Source organism: Fonsecaea multimorphosa, assembly GCF_000836435.1.
Source record: "Fonsecaea multimorphosa CBS 102226 unplaced genomic scaffold supercont1.19, whole genome shotgun sequence".
Taxonomy (NCBI): domain Eukaryota; kingdom Fungi; phylum Ascomycota; class Eurotiomycetes; order Chaetothyriales; family Herpotrichiellaceae; genus Fonsecaea; species Fonsecaea multimorphosa.
The window spans coordinates 296,361-314,142 of NW_015971653.1; the positions used below are offsets into that span (position 1 = coordinate 296,361).

General features: G+C 51.6%; 6 protein-coding genes across 6 annotated transcripts; 3 read left to right on the forward strand and 3 right to left on the reverse strand.

Moving 5' to 3' along the window:
* Positions 1 to 402: 402 nt before the first annotated feature.
* Z520_08487 (uncharacterized protein) lies at positions 403 to 1,778 on the forward strand (the record flags this gene model as incomplete). Its single annotated transcript, XM_016778983.1, has 3 exons — positions 403 to 619; positions 692 to 841; positions 895 to 1,778. The coding sequence occupies 3 exons, from the start codon at positions 403 to 405 to the stop codon at positions 1,776 to 1,778; spliced, it is 1,251 nt and encodes a 416-aa protein (XP_016629902.1).
* A 1,089-nt stretch (positions 1,779 to 2,867) lies between these two features.
* On the forward strand, positions 2,868 to 3,750 carry Z520_08488 (uncharacterized protein; the record flags this gene model as incomplete). Its single annotated transcript, XM_016778984.1, has 2 exons — positions 2,868 to 2,937; positions 2,999 to 3,750. The coding sequence occupies 2 exons, from the start codon at positions 2,868 to 2,870 to the stop codon at positions 3,748 to 3,750; spliced, it is 822 nt and encodes a 273-aa protein (XP_016629903.1).
* A 631-nt stretch (positions 3,751 to 4,381) lies between these two features.
* Positions 4,382 to 4,911, reverse strand: Z520_08489 (ubiquitin-60S ribosomal protein L40; the record flags this gene model as incomplete). The annotated part of the gene is made up of 2 exons (XM_016778985.1): positions 4,382 to 4,579; positions 4,702 to 4,911. 2 exons carry the CDS (start codon positions 4,909 to 4,911, stop codon positions 4,382 to 4,384), a joined length of 408 nt encoding a protein of 135 aa, XP_016629904.1.
* Positions 4,912 to 5,584: 673 nt separating this feature from the next.
* Positions 5,585 to 8,238, reverse strand: Z520_08490 (uncharacterized protein; the record flags this gene model as incomplete). Its single annotated transcript, XM_016778986.1, has 2 exons — positions 5,585 to 5,931; positions 6,000 to 8,238. 2 exons carry the CDS (start codon positions 8,236 to 8,238, stop codon positions 5,585 to 5,587), a joined length of 2,586 nt encoding a protein of 861 aa, XP_016629905.1.
* Positions 8,239 to 9,119: 881 nt separating this feature from the next.
* Positions 9,120 to 15,056, reverse strand: Z520_08491 (uncharacterized protein; the record flags this gene model as incomplete). Its single annotated transcript, XM_016778987.1, has 2 exons — positions 9,120 to 14,547; positions 14,605 to 15,056. 2 exons carry the CDS (start codon positions 15,054 to 15,056, stop codon positions 9,120 to 9,122), a joined length of 5,880 nt encoding a protein of 1,959 aa, XP_016629906.1.
* A 1,822-nt stretch (positions 15,057 to 16,878) lies between these two features.
* Positions 16,879 to 17,517, forward strand: Z520_08492 (uncharacterized protein; the record flags this gene model as incomplete). Its single annotated transcript, XM_016778988.1, has 1 exon — positions 16,879 to 17,517. The coding sequence occupies one exon, from the start codon at positions 16,879 to 16,881 to the stop codon at positions 17,515 to 17,517; it is 639 nt and encodes a 212-aa protein (XP_016629907.1).
* Positions 17,518 to 17,782: the final 265 nt, after the last annotated feature.

Sequence of the window (17,782 nt, forward strand, 5' to 3'; positions counted from 1 at the left end):
GGGATTCCCCTTCACCTCTTCGTCTACGCATTCATCAACCACCGCCCATCATTTGCCTGAGCACGGCTGAAGACACCTAGTGACCCCGACACCAATTACTTCCTATCCATGACGCGATGAGAACTAGCAGAGGCTGGCTGGGTCTGGGTGTGGACAAAGTTGACATCTGACGGGGGTCAAACCGGCCGCTTTGTGCGACCTGTCACATTATCAACCACCACCCGCGTCAAATTCCATCCCCATGCACGTCTTGACGGCCTGGAGGTGACACGGCCATTGTCTTCTTTTGTCTTGTTTGAATCCTGACCCAAAGAGCGGCGTGCACTTGCCCGTCCGTCGCTTAAACCCACGGTTCGCAACACACGCAGATGGCGATCGTCCGATCAAGCTAAACAAGGCACAATGCATCACGGCACCGACACCGTGGGTGCAGCTGTCAATCAGAAGCAACTGACAGCTTCCATGGCTTCTGCTGAAAAGCCCCCTCTCACCGACCCGGAAGGCCCAGCAAAGCCCGAGTCCATCCAGGAAGCCTGTCGACAAAGGGATTTCGCCGCTCTCGTCAAGCTTGCAACTTCGACTGGCGGTCTTTTGACCGACGAATTACGCCGGCAAGCTTGTATGTGCCCCCTGGTCCACCAATGGTACAATACACTCCGTGGCACTCTGAACTGACGCATGAACTTGGAAGGGCCAATTCTATTGGGTTGCACACCTGAAGGCACAACACAGGTCCAGCTAGAGCACTCAAATCAGCTCCAGTGGAGATCGCTGCCCCGGCACCCGGACGAGGACCAAGTACAACTCGATGTCGATCGTGCCTTTGTATACTACCCTAAAGGTTTGCGCCACCTCCCTACGACAACTCAGTGACACTGGGCTGAATGCAGCTAGATGAATCCGAACAATCCCTCGAGCAAAAGAAGGCAGAGCTCTTCGAGTTGATTGTCTCGACTTTGAGGAGCTATCCGATCCTCTCTTATTTCCAGAGCTACCACGATGTCGTACAAGTACTCCTTCTTGTGCTGGGAAAACATCAGGCCATGCCTGCCGTTCCACGAATCTCTTTGCTCCGTCTTCGCGACTACATGCTGCCAACAATCACCCCTGCCACGAGACATTTCGAGCTTGTATCGGCTATCGTGATGGCCGCTGACCCCGAACTGGCTAATCACATTGCCCAGGCCGAGAATATTTTTGCCTTGTCGGCGACCCATTCCCTGTTTGCACACGATATCTATGACTATGGCGACATTGCCAGGCTGTACGATTTCTTGCTTGCGCACGAGCCAATCATGAGCATCTATTTGTTTGCGGCGGTTACAATCTCGAGGCGATCAGAGTTGCTCGAGATGCCCGCCGACCAGTCCGACATCCTCACCTTTGTAATATCCAAGCTACCCCAGACTTTCGACATTGATGCACGGATCGAGGACGCCGTGACTTTGTTTCGCCATCATCCGCCTCACAGACTACCTGGCTTCATCTGGTGGCGCCTGTCCCGTTACAGTGTCCTCAAAACATCACGCTGCATCAACCATCCGCAGAGCCTAGAAGAGGCCAAGCTCCTTTGCCAGAAGCAGATCCAGCAGCTCCACAGCCATGAGCTGATGCGAAAGAGAGCACTGTTACTTTATAAATACAGGAAATCTGCCGCATCGATGACCGCCGTAATCTTGGTGGGAGTCTTCTCGATCTGGTTGCGAAAAACGGGCCACGACAGGATCTTGTGGTCCATAATGTCAACCGCATCTACGTTCTTTCCAACTCTTCGATAGACTGTCCTACCGGATCGACAAGCGGGAAGAAGGCATGGATTTGATCTTACACTGACTAGTTCGGATGCGCGCCCGAAATCTAGGAGCCTTCATAAACAAGGGGACAAATCTGCTTTGTGGCACTTTTCTATCGTTGACGACGTCAAATGTTTGGAACCAAAAGACGACCATGCTTCGCGCAAGCTGCAGCCAACTCCACCCTTCACCCTTGCTGCATCACCATCGCACAACCCCACCTGAGCGATTCTTGCCGCGGTTCAACCCTTCTATTTCCAATTCTTGCAATGTGGACTGCCTGCAGATGCGAACTGGCGCCGAGGTCAGCAAAGGCGTCGTCGTTGGTGTGATAAGGGCATACCTTTTGCAAAACTTCGCTCCCTGTTCGTCATGCAATAACAACCGAAAGCCATCCGAACCGATATTGGCGATGCTCCTGGTCGTTGCTGGGTGGCTGCCGGTAATCGTACTGCACACCTGCACCCGACCCGAAGTCAAATGACCGAAGAATGATGAGCTTTGAGTATGATATGCAGTTGGATAGATCTGACTTTCTACAACGAGTGAGATTGCTCTGCAAAGCTCTTCGATAGAGTGCACATATGCTCAGAGGATTACGCATTGCTATTTGTCCTTGGAGGAGGTATGTTCACAGAAGCAGCACAGAAGCAGCATCCTCCAGGAATAAAAATATAGAAGATAAATCAGAAGCATCTTTATATGTGGCTTATGGGATTTAAGGTCCGTAATATCGGGGCAGACAGGGGTGCCTTGCCTGAGGGGGTGTGCTTTGAGTATTTTGTAATGACAGAGTTTTCGCAGCCAAATCTGGCGGCATAATCCGGTCATTACAAGTACCCTTTTATTGAACGTCCACGTCTCCAATATCACTAGAATTCGGACTGGCAACGTGTTTGACACTTCGACCTCGTTCAGCACCAGGCCACGTTCTCAAGCACTTAATCTCCCGCCGCTCAAGATGGCCAACAGAGGCTACGATGTCGTTGTCGACGTCGACACAGAAGTATGGCTCTCCACCTTTCGTCCCTCCACGCACCCACGGAATAGATTGAAGCCTGCAGGAAGACTAACATGTTGGACAAACAGGGCGACCTAGGCCACACCGACCTCCAAGACGACGATCTAGAATTCCACCCCTCGAGTACGTCTGATTTGCGAAAGATTACTCCTCCGGACTATGTACTAAAAATGCGCTCTTGTAGACTTCGAATCGGGTTCAGGCTCGAACCGCAAGATCCAGCCGGACACGACTCCCTTCCTCTCGAGCTCGACCAACCCAGCAAGCCTACCTAATGACCCCTCATCCACTTCGCAGAAACACATGTTATGGAGTCTGTCCTTCTACGCGCAATTCTTCGACGTCGACACCTCGACGGTCCTGCACCGGTGCCGCTCCGCCATCTTGCCTTTTCTCCCCAACACGCCCCCCTTTCTCGACATCATGGACGGGAACCCGGACCTCTACGGGCCCTTTTGGATCGCGACCACCGTCGTGGTGATTCTGTTCCTCACGGGCACAATATCCCACAAGCTGGCGACCGAGGGGAAGAAACATTTCGAGTATGACTTCAAATTGCTCAGCGGCGCCGCGGGGCTGGTGTATGGATACACTCTCTTCATCCCCCTGGGTCTGTGGGGAGCGCTGCGCTGGTTCGGCGCACAGTCTCTCGAGCTGGTGGAATGCTGGGCGCTGTATGGGTACAGCAACCTGTTCTGGATCGCCGTGGCTTTGGTCTCGTGGTCCCCGCTCAATGGACTCAACTACGCCCTTGTGGGGTTGGGGTATGCGGTCAGTGTCTTCTTCTTGGTGAAGAACCTGTACCCCGTGATCAGCGCGACCGAGAAGAAGATCAGCCAGGTTTTGCTGTTGGCGGTGGTCTTGCTCCATGCGGGACTGGCGATTGCCATCAAGATTTTGTTCTTCAGCCACAAGAGTCCGGCAAAGGATGAATGAGACTTAAGATGTTTGTTCTAGCGGGGCTTTTTTCCTCTCCCCCCATGCATGGCATTGGGAGGCGGCTATCGATCGATGACTGGAGGGCGTGCTAAGCGGACTACCTGGGACAACATGGGGTCATAATGGGACATGTATCAACAATGCGAGGATACAGGAAATGGGGGAAAGAGTTCCTCCTCTGCTTGCGGGGTGGCTCAATCAATAATGATATGATAAAACTGTCCCATCCAAGGATATGGATTCGATGCGAGGATTGCGCTGGACTCTCCACACTACTATCTGATAAGCCGTATTGGATGGGGCACGGGTGCTAAACTCTTAGAGCGTGCGACGTTCAGAACGTGCATTGAAAATAGTTGCATTTGACAATCTAGCCTGTCCAGCTCGTGGCAGCCTTTTTCCGGCGCTCACGAAACCGCTTCTGCATTTTCCTCACCACGCATCATCACCTCCTCCGAAAGGCACAGCGGCACAGACAGACTTCTTGCGATGTTTGTTTCCCCGCGGATGCTTGTACCCTTTCACCACAACCCTTGCGCAATAGCCTCCAGTCCAGTCGGTGTACGCGCGAAACCGGAACCGCCGCCGCCGCCACCCAACAAAAATACACGGAGCGTGCGCAGAACCACTACTTGATCTTCTTCTTCGGTCGGAGCTGGTTCGAGTGCCCGCACTTCTTCTTGCGGCAGTTGGTGGCTCGGGGCGGGAGACGGGCGTAGCACTTTCGGCAGATCATCTTCTCGCAGTTGTATTTGGAGGCGAGGGCCTTGAGGGAGGGTTCGATGATGCCGCCTCGGAGACGGAGGACGAGGTGAAGCGTGGATTCCTACAAAAACACACAGAAATCCGCGGGTTAGTGGGAGCTGCAAAGCCGGGGAGGAAAGGTCTTTTGTGTCGGATTCATTCCTGGGGCCGCAGGTTTGTGGTGGTATGGGTGTGAGCTTATACCTTCTGGATGTTGTAGTCGCTCAAAGTACGGCCGTCTTCAAGCTGCTTGCCGGCGAAGATCAGGCGCTGCTGATCGGGCGGGATGCCTTCCTTGTCTTGGATCTTGGACTTGACATTGTCGATCGTGTCGGACGACTCGACCTCGAGGGTGATGGTCTTGCCCGTGAGGGTCTTGACGAAGCTGTTGTATCCTAAAGTCAGCGACTTCATGCTCTTCCACTTTCCCACAGCCTGTTTCTCGAAAAATCCCGCGTGCCTTTGAGGGACTACGAATATTTCGAATCGACGGGCATGCATTCAGCAAAACTTACATCTGCACTGAAACACGAAAAGTCAGTAAAATTGAGCGATTAGTCTCTTCCAAATGCACAGGGGTCGCAAACTTACTCTTGTCAAGATCTTCTGGTCACTGGCAATATTGATTGATATGTGTAGACAGCGGTGATGTCGAAAAGCGAGGGGTGGCAAGACGCACTTTGATTGTGGACGGCAGATTTGGCGCCAAGACTTGACAGAGTCGGAGCGAGAAAGGAAGGTGGAGCGGATTGAGGTCTTCAGCCTCGTCGTCGGCAGCCTTGCCACAAACGGATCGATTTGGCTGTCAGTGCGAAGCCTGAAGAAGCAGTCGAGGTGGTTCTGTGATTTGGAAGGAAGTTAGGTATGATCATTGAGATCTAGATGCAGTTGAAAAGATGTACGACAGTGTTAAGCATAAATACGCTTCGTCGGATATCTAAAGTCTCGGGATCAGAGAAGGTAAAACACGTGGAATCACATACATAGGTGCATCTAGGTACTGAAGGATGGATTATGATTCTATGTAATCTGATCCCTATACTTGCTCCCGGTATCCGTCGTACGGTCCCTCCTTCCATCTTCTCGATTAATCCACTGGTTCTTCTTCTAACATGAGGGTGAAGCTGAAAGGCTCAAACGTTACGCCCTCTCCGATGAAATGCTTACTCATCGCCTCTACCCAGTGCAACCTGAGACTGTGCAACATGGCACTTGTCCCTTCCATGACACATAAGACAGCGATGGTCAACACAAACCAGAAGTAAAAGGTGACAACGATCATAATGACCTGTGCCGCTCCAGACATCCCAAAAGCGTTCCCTAGTGTCATATTCCACAGCACGACCGAGAGTTGTTGATGAGCAAGCGAGAGGGCCCACAGTCGAAGGTACGAAGCTGTGTGGGAGACGCAGTTCAGGCAGAATTCGATCGTATCTGATCACCGGCACGTCAGATTTTGTCACCAACACGGCTGTTGGAACCAGGGAAAGGGGACTACTTACGAATAGTCTGATGGATCATGACTTCTGAGAACTCGAATTCCTCTTCCTCCTCGTCTCCGATATTCTCCGTTATCATTGCACCTTCATCATCATCCTCGCTCGGCCTGCCATTCATCCGCCCTCCGTTAGCGTTGGGATTCTCGTCGTCGTCATCTAGATCCGTAGCATGCGTGACGCGACTAGTGTCGCCTATGCCGCGGTATCCCTGAGCAGCAGTCTTCTGGTGTTGCCAGCGTAGGTACAGAGGCTTCAAGAGAAGAAGAATAGGCACGTTGATGACAGCGATGAGCAGCAGGAACACTTGAACGCCCGCTTGACCCGAGTATAGCTGTTCGCTTTCTTCCACATTCCCTGGCGAGAGAAACATCTGAATCAACATGTTAAGCAAGGATGGTGGGTTACGACCTTCAGCTGGCCAGTCGATTGACCATTTGTAGATGATGCAGAATGAAAGGTATCCGAAAATGGCCTGGAAGAAGATCATGCCCGGCACAAAGTTGCCCCAGATGTCGATCGGAGATTTGAAGTGTCTGGCATTGACGTACGAGAAGCACAGAGCGTAGGTCATGTGAGCCCAACCCATGAGAATTGACAGCTTCATTTTCAAACTGTTGCTGAAGAGCAAGTCATTCTCAGAGCCGTGCCATGCCCAATCCAGACCAAATGGGTACCGATAGCTACCCTTGAGGTGAGCGGTAACTTCCGGACGACCCTCTTCAGGGAATTCCCAAGCGGAGGGGAATGGAGTAAATGCTTTTGAGAAAACATCGTTGTAGATGAGGCCGGTGTACATGGAGAAGATACCCATCATCAGCATGATGTAGCGACCATAGAATGCCATCGCAAAGAGTTCATCCTGCTTGGACCGTGATAACGGCTTTTCCCAATAGATCATCGCTGCTGCGGCCATAGCCATCAAGCACCCGTGTCCGAAGTCGCCGAACATGACGGCGAACAGGAACGGGAAGGTGACAATGGTGTAAAGGCCAGGGTTGACTTCCTGATATTTGGCAGTTCCATAGGCATTGATGATGGTCTGGAAGCCTTCAGTGAACTTGTTGGTCTTGTTGTAAGTAGGCGGAGTCCTGTTGGTCTTGATCTGATTCACAATTGTGGGCACCGACAATCCAGCCCGGTCGTTGACGTCTTGCAGGGTGCGTCGAATCTGCGGCAGGGTATTGGTGGGGCACCAAGCTTCCGCAATCAAGGTCTTTCTGGCCTGATCATAAGAGCACATGTTCAAGGCATTGTAGACGGCCTTCTCTTTCTTGATGACAATCATCCAGGCAGCGAGAGATCGAGCAATGGCACTCAGTTCCGCATCGAGGGTATTCTTGGTGTTTCGGAGGACACTTGCAAGGTCGCTGAGGCGGGTGTTAACTTCGTGAATCTGGTCCCTCCGGATGTCACTGTTCTCATCGACGTTGTAGAGGTCTGCACCCAGAGATTCGGAAATCTTTCTGATCTTCGCAATGATCTCCTTGCCGTGGGCGAAGATCACAAAGACGTTCTTCTGAATCTCCTCGTTGTTCTCAGGGTTGATGATAGCCTCTGGAATTTCAGATTGATTCATGTAAAGGTTGCCACGGAGAGTCCTCCACAAGATGCGTTCAAATGCAGGTAGTCGCTCACGGGGGATGACTCCAGAGACAAACCCAATATTCATAACAGCGAAGCTTTGTTGTTGCTGGGTGGCATCACCATTAGCTCTGCCTTCCTCGGCCTCTGTGTTTCGCAGCAAAGGTGCGTCATCTTCATCAAGACTCGCGCGGATGTCTTCCGTTTGCCCGTGAGCTCTGTCGAAGAACCCTCCGGCCTCCTTAAGAACCCATCGCCACTCGGTCAACTCGACCTCCCTCTTTTTCAGTGTTTCATAGCTTTCATTCAAGCTGCTGATGCGTTGTTCCAGGCTCTCCGCGCGTTCCACAAGAGCGTCAATCTCGTTAGCTTGCGGGACCGCAAGCATAGTCTCGTCGAAGTCCCAGTGGCTCCTCATCTCGATCTGAGATTTGTCCATCTGAGCCTTGAAATAACGGAACTGGCGTTCGACATTATCCAGTCGACGGATCTCCTTGGTAAAGGTGCGTTGGAAGGCAGTGGTCTCGGCGTTGAGATCCCGGAATTGGACGACACCGATCTCACCCAGGGCAGAGACGACTTCGCGGCCGATTTCGTTGGAGATGTAGAGCTGGGTCAAGGACATGCTCGCCGAGCGGAAGAGGGTGTCTTTATGGGCCATGCTGGGCGGGCTTTGAGGGAGAGGACTAGGCCGCCCAGGCCGCGATGTAGGAGGAAATGAGAAAGGAACACACCAGAGAGCTTCGGTGGCCCACTGTATCAAGTTGAGAGCTTTGAATGATAAAAGTCGAAGCCTGGTCTCTGCAGAAGGTGTTACTACCTCGATGATTGCATCGCAGCTCAGTCCCTGCCTTGGCACGCTAACCGCTTAAAGGTTCTTCCTGGCAGTTACGGTTGAGTGTTGGGCACCCAGCGCAGACAAGGCTGAACCCATCGCCGTGTCTGCCTTCCAAAGTACCGTATGAATTCTAAGTGAAATGACCAAGATGACGATGCAAGGCGGATAGCAGTCATGAATTGCGTTTCATACTAGGCATCAAGGATTGTTCTATAATACCTGATGCAAAACAGCAAGCTGTTCTTCGCCCTTCATCGTCCAATGACCCCCAACCAATACAACATCCATTCTATCGTCGCCACTTCCTTGGTCATGACCAAAAAGACGCATCCTTTCAGTCGTCTCTGGCCTGTCCAACCAGTTCCTGTCACAAGCAGGAGGATCATCCCAATCAATCATGAGTTTTTATCCTTAGAGAGTTCAATCGTTACCCCTGAGGCGTAATCACACATTGGATGAAGGTACCGAGAGTCAACCAGAAGAAGAACGCCCAGCAAAAACAGACGACAGTGCCACTGTAGTCGGTTGATGTGTCCTTCAGACAAGACGCCAACGCTATGCTCGAAACACACAAAGATTTGTTGTGTTTTCATTCTACAGGTCAGGGGAAGACTAAGCAAAATAGCTCTTCCATAACACCCCGGAGAGGTCCTCAATTTGTTCCGGTTTGAATGCCTGTCAATAGTCAGTTTCGGTCTATGGGGTCATCTCATTGCAACACGTACCTTGACATCTATATGCCAAGTGTCCTGCCTCGTCTTCTTGAAGTCACTAATGATACTCTTGACGCTATTGCCAACAGTAGCTGGATCGTTCGCCGCTTTGCTGCTCAACGTGACCAGGACATCGGGCATCCAAGCCGGCGGAGGACTTGAATAAGGGAATGCCTGAATTAGTGCGCCTAGACCGAGCACCGCTGCATGTCGAACGATGACCAGCCGCTGTGCTTCAGGAGTAGGTGTGTTGGTTCCTGAAGTCCGGGCCGATGACAGACCCGCTAGTTTGCCCTTCGGTTTCTTGGGCAAGGGGTTATCAACGAGCATTTGCGTGAATCGATCCCGCAGTTGAATGATCATCCTCTCTCGCAGCTCGAGCGGCGAGCATCGGATCATTCCAGACAGGGTTGTGGCAGCGCCCGCTCGCACCTCATGCTGTGTATCCTCGAGCATATCGGCCACGCAGTTGAATAGCTTCTGCTTACTTTCCTCGGACAGCAAGAACAGACGTCTGAAAAAGATGATCTGCATATTGATCATGACACGTAGACGCTGATGCCATGACGGAGATGTCCTTCCTATGCGGATCAATGATTCGATCAACGCTTGATCTTCTCCTATTCGATGAGGAATGTTCGGCAGGTGTCGAAAGACGTGGTAAGCCAAAGACTGCAACTCTGGATCCTCCTTGACATCCATCATGTGTAAGAATTGTTCTGTGAACAAGTCGGGGAAGTATTTCAGCAACTGGGTGCACTCATACGACGAGAGCATGGAGTCAAGCCATAACAGGATCGTTTTGCTCCCAGATGTATAAGCCGAAGGGGTCTGTTGACCGGGAGTGCGTTCATGCCGCCACTTGTCCAAGCGCTGGAAAACCTCGCTCATCGTCTCATCAAATTCTTTGGTTGGCAGATAGGGATGAGTTCCAATGGGACCTGCCTTTCTCTGGGCTTCGAGGAGTTCCTTGACATCCTTGTACGATTCATGGTATCGAGTACGGGTGATGGCAGCAAGTGTTTGGGCCATAGCTTCTCGAACGCCCTTGTATGGATGATCAATGTGGCCTAGGAAGTTCTCCATGATGGGCTTTTCAAGCTGGAAGTGCCATCCTGCGTCCAGGATTACTTGATGGAGCAGATGAATCTTTGAGCTTTCTTTAAAGGCAGCATTGGATCCCATGTCGAGACGGAAGCTTGTCAGCCACTCCACCAACGGCCATGCTCTCCGAGGGTCCCGCGCCTGAAGGATCATGTGGAGGAAAGTGGTCCAGTAGCCGGAATTCTCTGGGGTCAGGCCGTCTGAGAAGACTCGTTGAATAATAGGGAACGCGAACTCCCATACCATGGTTCGTCGCTCAATAGAGTTATCCATGACTGACGTGACCAAACCACCAAGAATCTCTGCCGTTGCACGATGCTGGTGCTTGTCACTGCCGTCCTCGAAAACAGCCAGCGTTTCTTCTTTGATGTCTTCGAATGTTGCCACGGCTAGACCGTCTCTGATAATCAGTTCGAAGGCATAAGTCAACATAGCCGCACTGGCCATGCGGAACTTATCTGCCGATTGGTCTCGAGGCTCTTGCTTGAGATACTTGAAAAAAGTAACAAACCATTCTCGATCCAGGTGCTTGCCAATCACAGTTCGTTTCTTCCACTCGAGTTCATCATAAATGATATCGTTCTGCACGTTGGCTTTGTAGCCAGGCATGTCTTTCGACCACACAAGCCAACCAGGATAATCATGGTCAATGTAGACATCAGCCTCGGGCTGAGAGAAAGCCTTCAAAAAGTTTTCGGTCCAAGACTCTTCCCCGGCTCGGGTCTCGACCTTGACTTTCGCGGGAAACTCTTGAATCGCCTGGATATAATTGGCATATTCGTGATTGCACACAGCTCGCACGTCGGTCATGGTGAATAGAGCCACCAACCCTTGGGAATACAGTCCCCGCAAGCCCGGATGAGGATCTACCGTGCCCACAGTTATCAAATCAATCATGCTGTCTGAAGCAATTGTGTCGAAACGCATCCCTAGTGACATGACAAGCGTCGCTACACGAGTGGCTTTCTTCCAATGTGAGACACGAGTCAGCTCGATGAGCTCTTCCGCAAGTTCTGCCTTCTTGCGCTCAATGTTTGCACGCTTACTCAAGATGAATGCTTTCTTCTTTGAGATCTTGTCATCAACATCTTCCTCGGGAGCAAATGGATCAACGACTGTACGGTCGATGATTGCCATCCGATCGCCTGGTCGGCCGTAGTCCATGATTTGGAATAAGCCACCACTGCAAAGCTTTTGGATGGATGGTTTGTCGGCAGTGCTAGCCTCGATGAATGTTCTTATGACAGCTGGTGTGTATTTCCAATGTCTGCCCACCGTCTTTGCAAGACTGCCAAACAGCAAGGCAAACAGTCCGCCCTTGATTCGGGGGAAATCGTTCATATGAACCGCTTTCTGGAAAGCTGCTAAGAGGGGCGGGATGACGAAAAGTCGAGCTCCGAAAATAACCTTTAGAGCCGATTCGCCTGCACTTTGTGCGTTGCGACGGACTTCGGTGTATAGAGAGACAGCAGACTCGCTGAGATCTAGTAGAAGTTGTTCGTCGAGCTCTGACCGTGGTCTGGGTGCAGCATTATGCCGGAGTCTCTGAGTGTGGTATACATTGGCTCGTCGGACGAGAATTGAGCGAGGGTAGTCTTTGCGTACTCCGCTCACTTTGTACGGCTGCTCGTCAGCGTGTAGAAGTCGAGTAACTCGATCAAGGACGTGAGCCGAGCGCTCGATACCAACATCAACGAACCATGATCTATAGGCCGTGTATAGCGGAGCAAAAGATGAGACATCGTCTTCTCCTTCTCGAGTGAGGAAGACGTGGACATCATGCAGAATACGACCAATCTTCTGTCTGAGTTGGTGAAGAAGCTTGTAGTTCGCTTCGTCCGGCTTTAGCAGCTCGCCTGCAGGATACTGGAAAGAGGGCTTGATTGATGTCTCGTCCGTACCATCAAGGGAAGCATCAGTCTCAACAATATCATTACTTTGTTCTGGGGCATGACCATTCGCCTGAGACATCGAAGTATCGTTGTTAGCATCGACACCTGCCGCAGTCGTGGTCAGGCCTTCATTGACTCCTTTGGAATCGAAGAGAACTGATACTCCAGCGAGCAGCAGACGGAGTAGAACGAGATTCCTCGAAACTTCATCCGACCATTCCTTACCGCTGCCGTCGCGTTTGATGCTGGATGAGCCGTCGATCAGACGTTGCAAATGTTGTACTGCGCTTTCAGCTTGGTTCTGGAACAATTCTACAGCAAAATCAATCTCTTCTTTGCATGGAACATGCCATTTTGGTTTGATGGTTGATGGTGGTTCTGCCACTCCCCAGAGATCTGCAGTTATTCCATTCTTAACCTTCTCCGGTTCATACAAAGCATAGTCGGCGGTGTAAGTGACGGTGAGGTTTAGCAGCAAATGGTGCACATAGTTGGAAACGTGCACAGTCGGCATGCCTTTGCATTTTTGCTGCATGTACACGGCGATGTCGAAGAGTTCCTGCTTGTATTTCAGGACTGCGGAGCCAACATGAACCACGCACATACTCAGCATGCTGATATTCCAGACCAAGCCTCTATCCCGAGGCAGGACATCGGAAGCAGCATTCCTAGTCGAGCCGGCACCATTCTCATCGATTTCCGTACGAATGGCGCTGATCAAGACAGGAACGAATTTTGCCAGAGCCTTCTCAGGGTCGACCTTGCACAAGCAATTGCAGATAAAGGCCATCGCATCTCTCGATTGATGAATGACGTGGTTGGCAACAAAGTCAACAATTTTGTTCAATGCCATGTCGTACAATTCCGTTGAGAGAGATGCTAGCAAGGGCATAAAAGCTGCCGGCAGCGTGTTGACAATGTTCTCTTCCGGAGAGCCACTTCGGACTCGCGCAGCATCCGGCAAATTTTCAAGAAGAGTGAAGACTCGGCCTAAGAACGACGTAACGAACTCTCCAAACCCGGCGGTGGACGAGGCAAGTATCAACTCTTCGTCTTTTTCGTTGAGGGCGGCATAATTCAATTCGACATGGGCACCTTCCTGCTCCATGCGCTCCATCTCCCCTGTGATCCACTCCATAGCCAGCATGTTACCTTGGACATCCTCTCTACCCTTGGAAAGATCCTCGAAGGGTATATTGTAGCAGACATTGGCGAAGAATGACAACGTACATAGAGTCTTGTCCAGATCGTTGGCGTCGATGCCAGGCAGAGCAAGACCAAGCAGAGCCGTGATGTGGCAACGGTAACCCTTGGTTCTGATCATCGTCCTCGCTAATATTTGCAATGACCGTATAGACGAGATTGTTCGGTGCACCTCGACAAGCCCTTGCATTGAGGGATAAATACGTTGGAGAGCACCAGGAAGGATCAAGTCGGGCTCCAAAAATGCCAGAGCTTGAAGCGTTGACAACGAATAGCTCATCGCCGTTCCGCTCTTGGCATAAATGCCCATGAAGATGACTTCTCGCAGGCAAAGGACAAATCGTTTTCGCAGTGCTTCATTGAGCTTCCGCTCCCGTGGGACGTCCATTTCGCCGTTGCGTTCCCGGTTCCACCGCATGACAAAGAAGTCGGCCAGATAGAATACAAGCTGGGCTAAGGTTCGAGTCCAGGAGCCAGAGTTCGAGGGGTGAAAGAATGTCTCGATTGCCTGGATCAGAGTCTCGAGGAGAGAAAGAACCGAAGTCTTCTTTTCCAGACAGGCTGGTGATAATGACATAACAAACCAGCGAGCAATGTGGTGGGAAACAGGGTGCTTGCGCGAATCACGATCCAGTAGAAATCCCATGCCCGCTGTTATGTCCACCAGAGCACTGTAGGGCGAGGTGGATTGCCCTACAGGAATCTCCAGTAACCTCAGGACTGCCGTTGTAATCAGCGTCGACTGCTCGGCAGTGAAGATCCCAAACTCGGAGAACTCGACTTGTTTACTAGGCAGCGAATCCCGGGCCAGGCGCGAGAGAAGATCGACAAGAGCGACATCGACTGTTCGGGAACGGTTTACCAAGGACCAGAGGTGGAAGAAGGTGGGAAGAAAGTGCTGGGGGTTCAAATCCGAACGATTTGGCGGTGGAGGTCCTGTTGGCAGCAACATATTGAGCAGTCCTATCACCACAAACGCGCCCTCGGTTGAAGACATTGTGAAATGAGGCAGGATTTCTTCTAGCATAGCCGGGATGTCCTCCGGATCAAAATATAGTTGGGCGAATGAACTGATCTTAATGAGTGTCTTGATATTCCTCTTGAGGTTTGTTGTCTGCATCAGGCCCGACTCGCTTGGTAGCACGAATACTTTGATCTCTCGGAAGAGCGGTCGCCAGTCGAGGGTTAGATCGATCAAGGGTCGCAAGTAGTGTTTTCGTCTGCAGAGATGTCAGTCAGGCTGAGACTTGTAGGGCGTGGAGTGGGATACGACAGACTTGGTCAGTAACATGAACATGCTAGCGAAGCGCTCGCCCACGCCGGGATCAATCCCAGGGGCGAGAGCGAGTTCATAATAAAGTCTGACGAGCTCCACACGCTGTTTCTTGGTGGGATCGAACTTCAGAGAGAGCCAGCTGCGCAGTTCCCTGGTCCAATGCACCGCACCCGGAGTGAAGTCGCTAGCCTGGATGGCAATATAAAGATGTTTGAATATCTCTGCCAGGTCTTCCTGTCTCTTAGCCTCATCTTCCACGGGGTATGGTAAGGTGGAAAAGTAAGGATATGTTCGCGGTCTGTTGCGCTTGGTCTGACTCTCAGCGTCGTTCGCATGTCCGTCCTGCATGGTGATGGTTCCGGCCGGAGAAGTGGCTCTTGAGATCTCCGAGCCATGTTTGGCATGGCTGCCACCGTTGACCAACTCTTCCATATGATGCTTGGGGGTTTCCATGACCATCTATTTTTCCTGCTGCTGAGCCGTGGAGGTCATCCGAGTCGAGGGAGTGAGGACCTGACAATTATCATGTATCATACCGATGTGGACCGGAGGAGGCACCAGGACTTGAGCGACGCACTCTCTCTGCGAGATAATGGTCGCACAAAGGTAGGCAGGCGACGTGGTCGTATACAGCGAAAGGCGCTTAGCAAGCTGCTGTGCAGCCTTGCGACGTCGTACGTAATGTTTATGCCTGCAAACAACTGCTCGATGAGGCAGAGAAGGATGGAGACGGCGCAGGGGACAGGTTGGACCGTAAGATCAACGTCACTTCGCCCGCAGGCCTCAAGAATGAATTCAAGAATAAGATAATCTGTTGTTAATTATGAGGAGAATGCTCAATTGCACGCGACACTGGGGACGGACATGTTTCTGTGCCTAAAACTCCGCAAGGCACGAGGCATCAACACGGCAAGCAGCTGAAGCGAAGAAAGGCTTGGCATTCTTCCATGTGTCAAAGTCCCCGTCGCCCCTTCACTACCTTTGCCTTCCTATTCTCTCAATCCTTTTCCCAGCTATAGCCCCCTTTTTTCCTTTCTTAATGGTGCAGCGCGTATTGTCTTCGCCTCGTGAAGCAGCCGGCTTGTCTCGAGGACGAAATGTCACCGTACTTGGCAATGAGGCTAAGTTGACCACAAAATCTAAAATGCACGCTGCACCACAGCTGTGGCCGATCTCTCTTCATCCCGCAGATCAGGTGGCATTGTTCGTTCGAGGCATCCTTTCAAAATACATTCGCGAAGCCCGCTGCCAGTGTCAATGATCGTGGAATTCCGCACTTATCTTGACCCGAGCCTGATTGTGCAAGCCGCCCTTGCATGTGTTTTATGGCCTACCGAAATCTCGCACCTCCCAAGGCTTATGTCCCTGGAAATGCAAGTTCTGGAATGCTGAAAGATACTCTTCTAGGCCAGACGCGTCGGATGCATTAAGGTCAGACCAATATGAACGGGGTAGCGGATTGACGACCGTGAATTTATACTTTTGTCTGCAGTTGCTGGGTTATAAGGCATGGTGGCCAAAAGTGCCCAGGACTCGGCATCTTGTTCTTTTGTATTGCACCATCTGCACCAGTCCTCGACGATGTAACACGACTACAGCGATCATTCCTAGCTCGGTGCAATGCCGACCAAGCTGATCTTGAGGTCCAGCTTCCCCTTGGAGTTTGGCTTTCCCGTGTATGCCCTACCAAGAATTCAAGGAGTCGAGTCGAAGAGTGGTATGCGCTATTGCAGGTTCGTATGCGTGATAAACAGGAGACCGACGAACACAGGTCCCAGATTGGCCTGAAGACCGCCGTCCGGGCCGCGAAGCATGCAAGAAACGTGGACAAGAGCTATCGACAGCTGTTGATTTGGCTAAAAACAACTTGAAGGCTGGCGTCCATGAAAACCAATGGGCGCCAAAGGAGGAGTTGGCCGGCATTAAGCCAGCGATGAAATGTAGCCCCTTCGCGCCAGACTTCGTCCCTTGCCGTCCTCGCCGTCCGCGGACAATTACTGACTTTCTGCAAAAGCGTCCGATAGTCCCCAAGCGGGCGCCAATTTCCGACATCTGCGGATTATATTCGCGGCGCCACATTTCAATGCCTGAGGCACGACGGCGCATATGCAGCTCGGCTTTTAGTCGTTATCTCCGCCCTGCACGCATGGTCAATATACCACTTAAGTCCTGGATTCTTCTTGGATTTGGTTGTTCATGCCTGAGCTGCGGTTGATATTTTGCTCGCTATCTTGTCTCGCTTGCTTGCTTACTTGCCATCTCTGTGGTGCAAACCATGTCAAAAGCCGTTTTCTCGCCCAGCGATCCAGCCTCGCCTCTGTCGATATCACCTCATGAAACCGCTGTCTTGCTCATGGACTATCAAAGCATGACCCTTGCGACGGTTGGGGATGTGGCGGCCACCGGTGTCATAAACATTGCGTCACAGATGCGCGACTGGGCACTCCATAAAGAGATGACCGTCTTCCACTGCCTCGTCGATGCCTCGCCCGGTTCAAAGCCTCCAAATTATTCGAGGATCTCGGCTATATGGAAGATGTACGAAGCCCAATTTGTTGAAATGCCTTGGCTGGCCCATGAACCGGAGACACTGGCGGCCAGAAAACATGTCGATCGGGAGCTCACCGTGCTGAGAACACCGGGCTCCATCTCGGCCCTTGAGTCGCATGGACTGATGAATATGTTGAAAGAAAAGGGAATCAAATCGCTCATCATCGGTGGGATCAGCACTTCTGGCTGTGTCCTGAGTACTGCTCGCGCCGCGACAGATCATGGGTACATCGTGACTGTGATGGAGGACGCATGTTTTGATCCAGTTCCGGGCTTGCATGGCATGCTGGTCACACATGTCTTGCCAGTCAGCGCTCACGTGGCGACATCGTGGGAAATTCAGAACGCATGGAAGATTCTATAGTATTTGATCTTTGTCCGTTACTTGCAGGAGTCAGGATGTGGCTAGTGCGCGACGGACGGCGCGTTCATATCAGTCAAGAGGTCACTAACCTCGCCTGGTGTGAGTCAAACCATTATCAAGTACAAGGATGATCCGATATGCACCCGTCACGTATGTGAAGCTGTGCACCCAACGTAAGAACTGGAACAATTCTTAAGTGAACCTCCCCACGACTACAAGCTGGGGTAAGAAGAGATCCACCCTTGCCCAGATGGCACGAGACTTC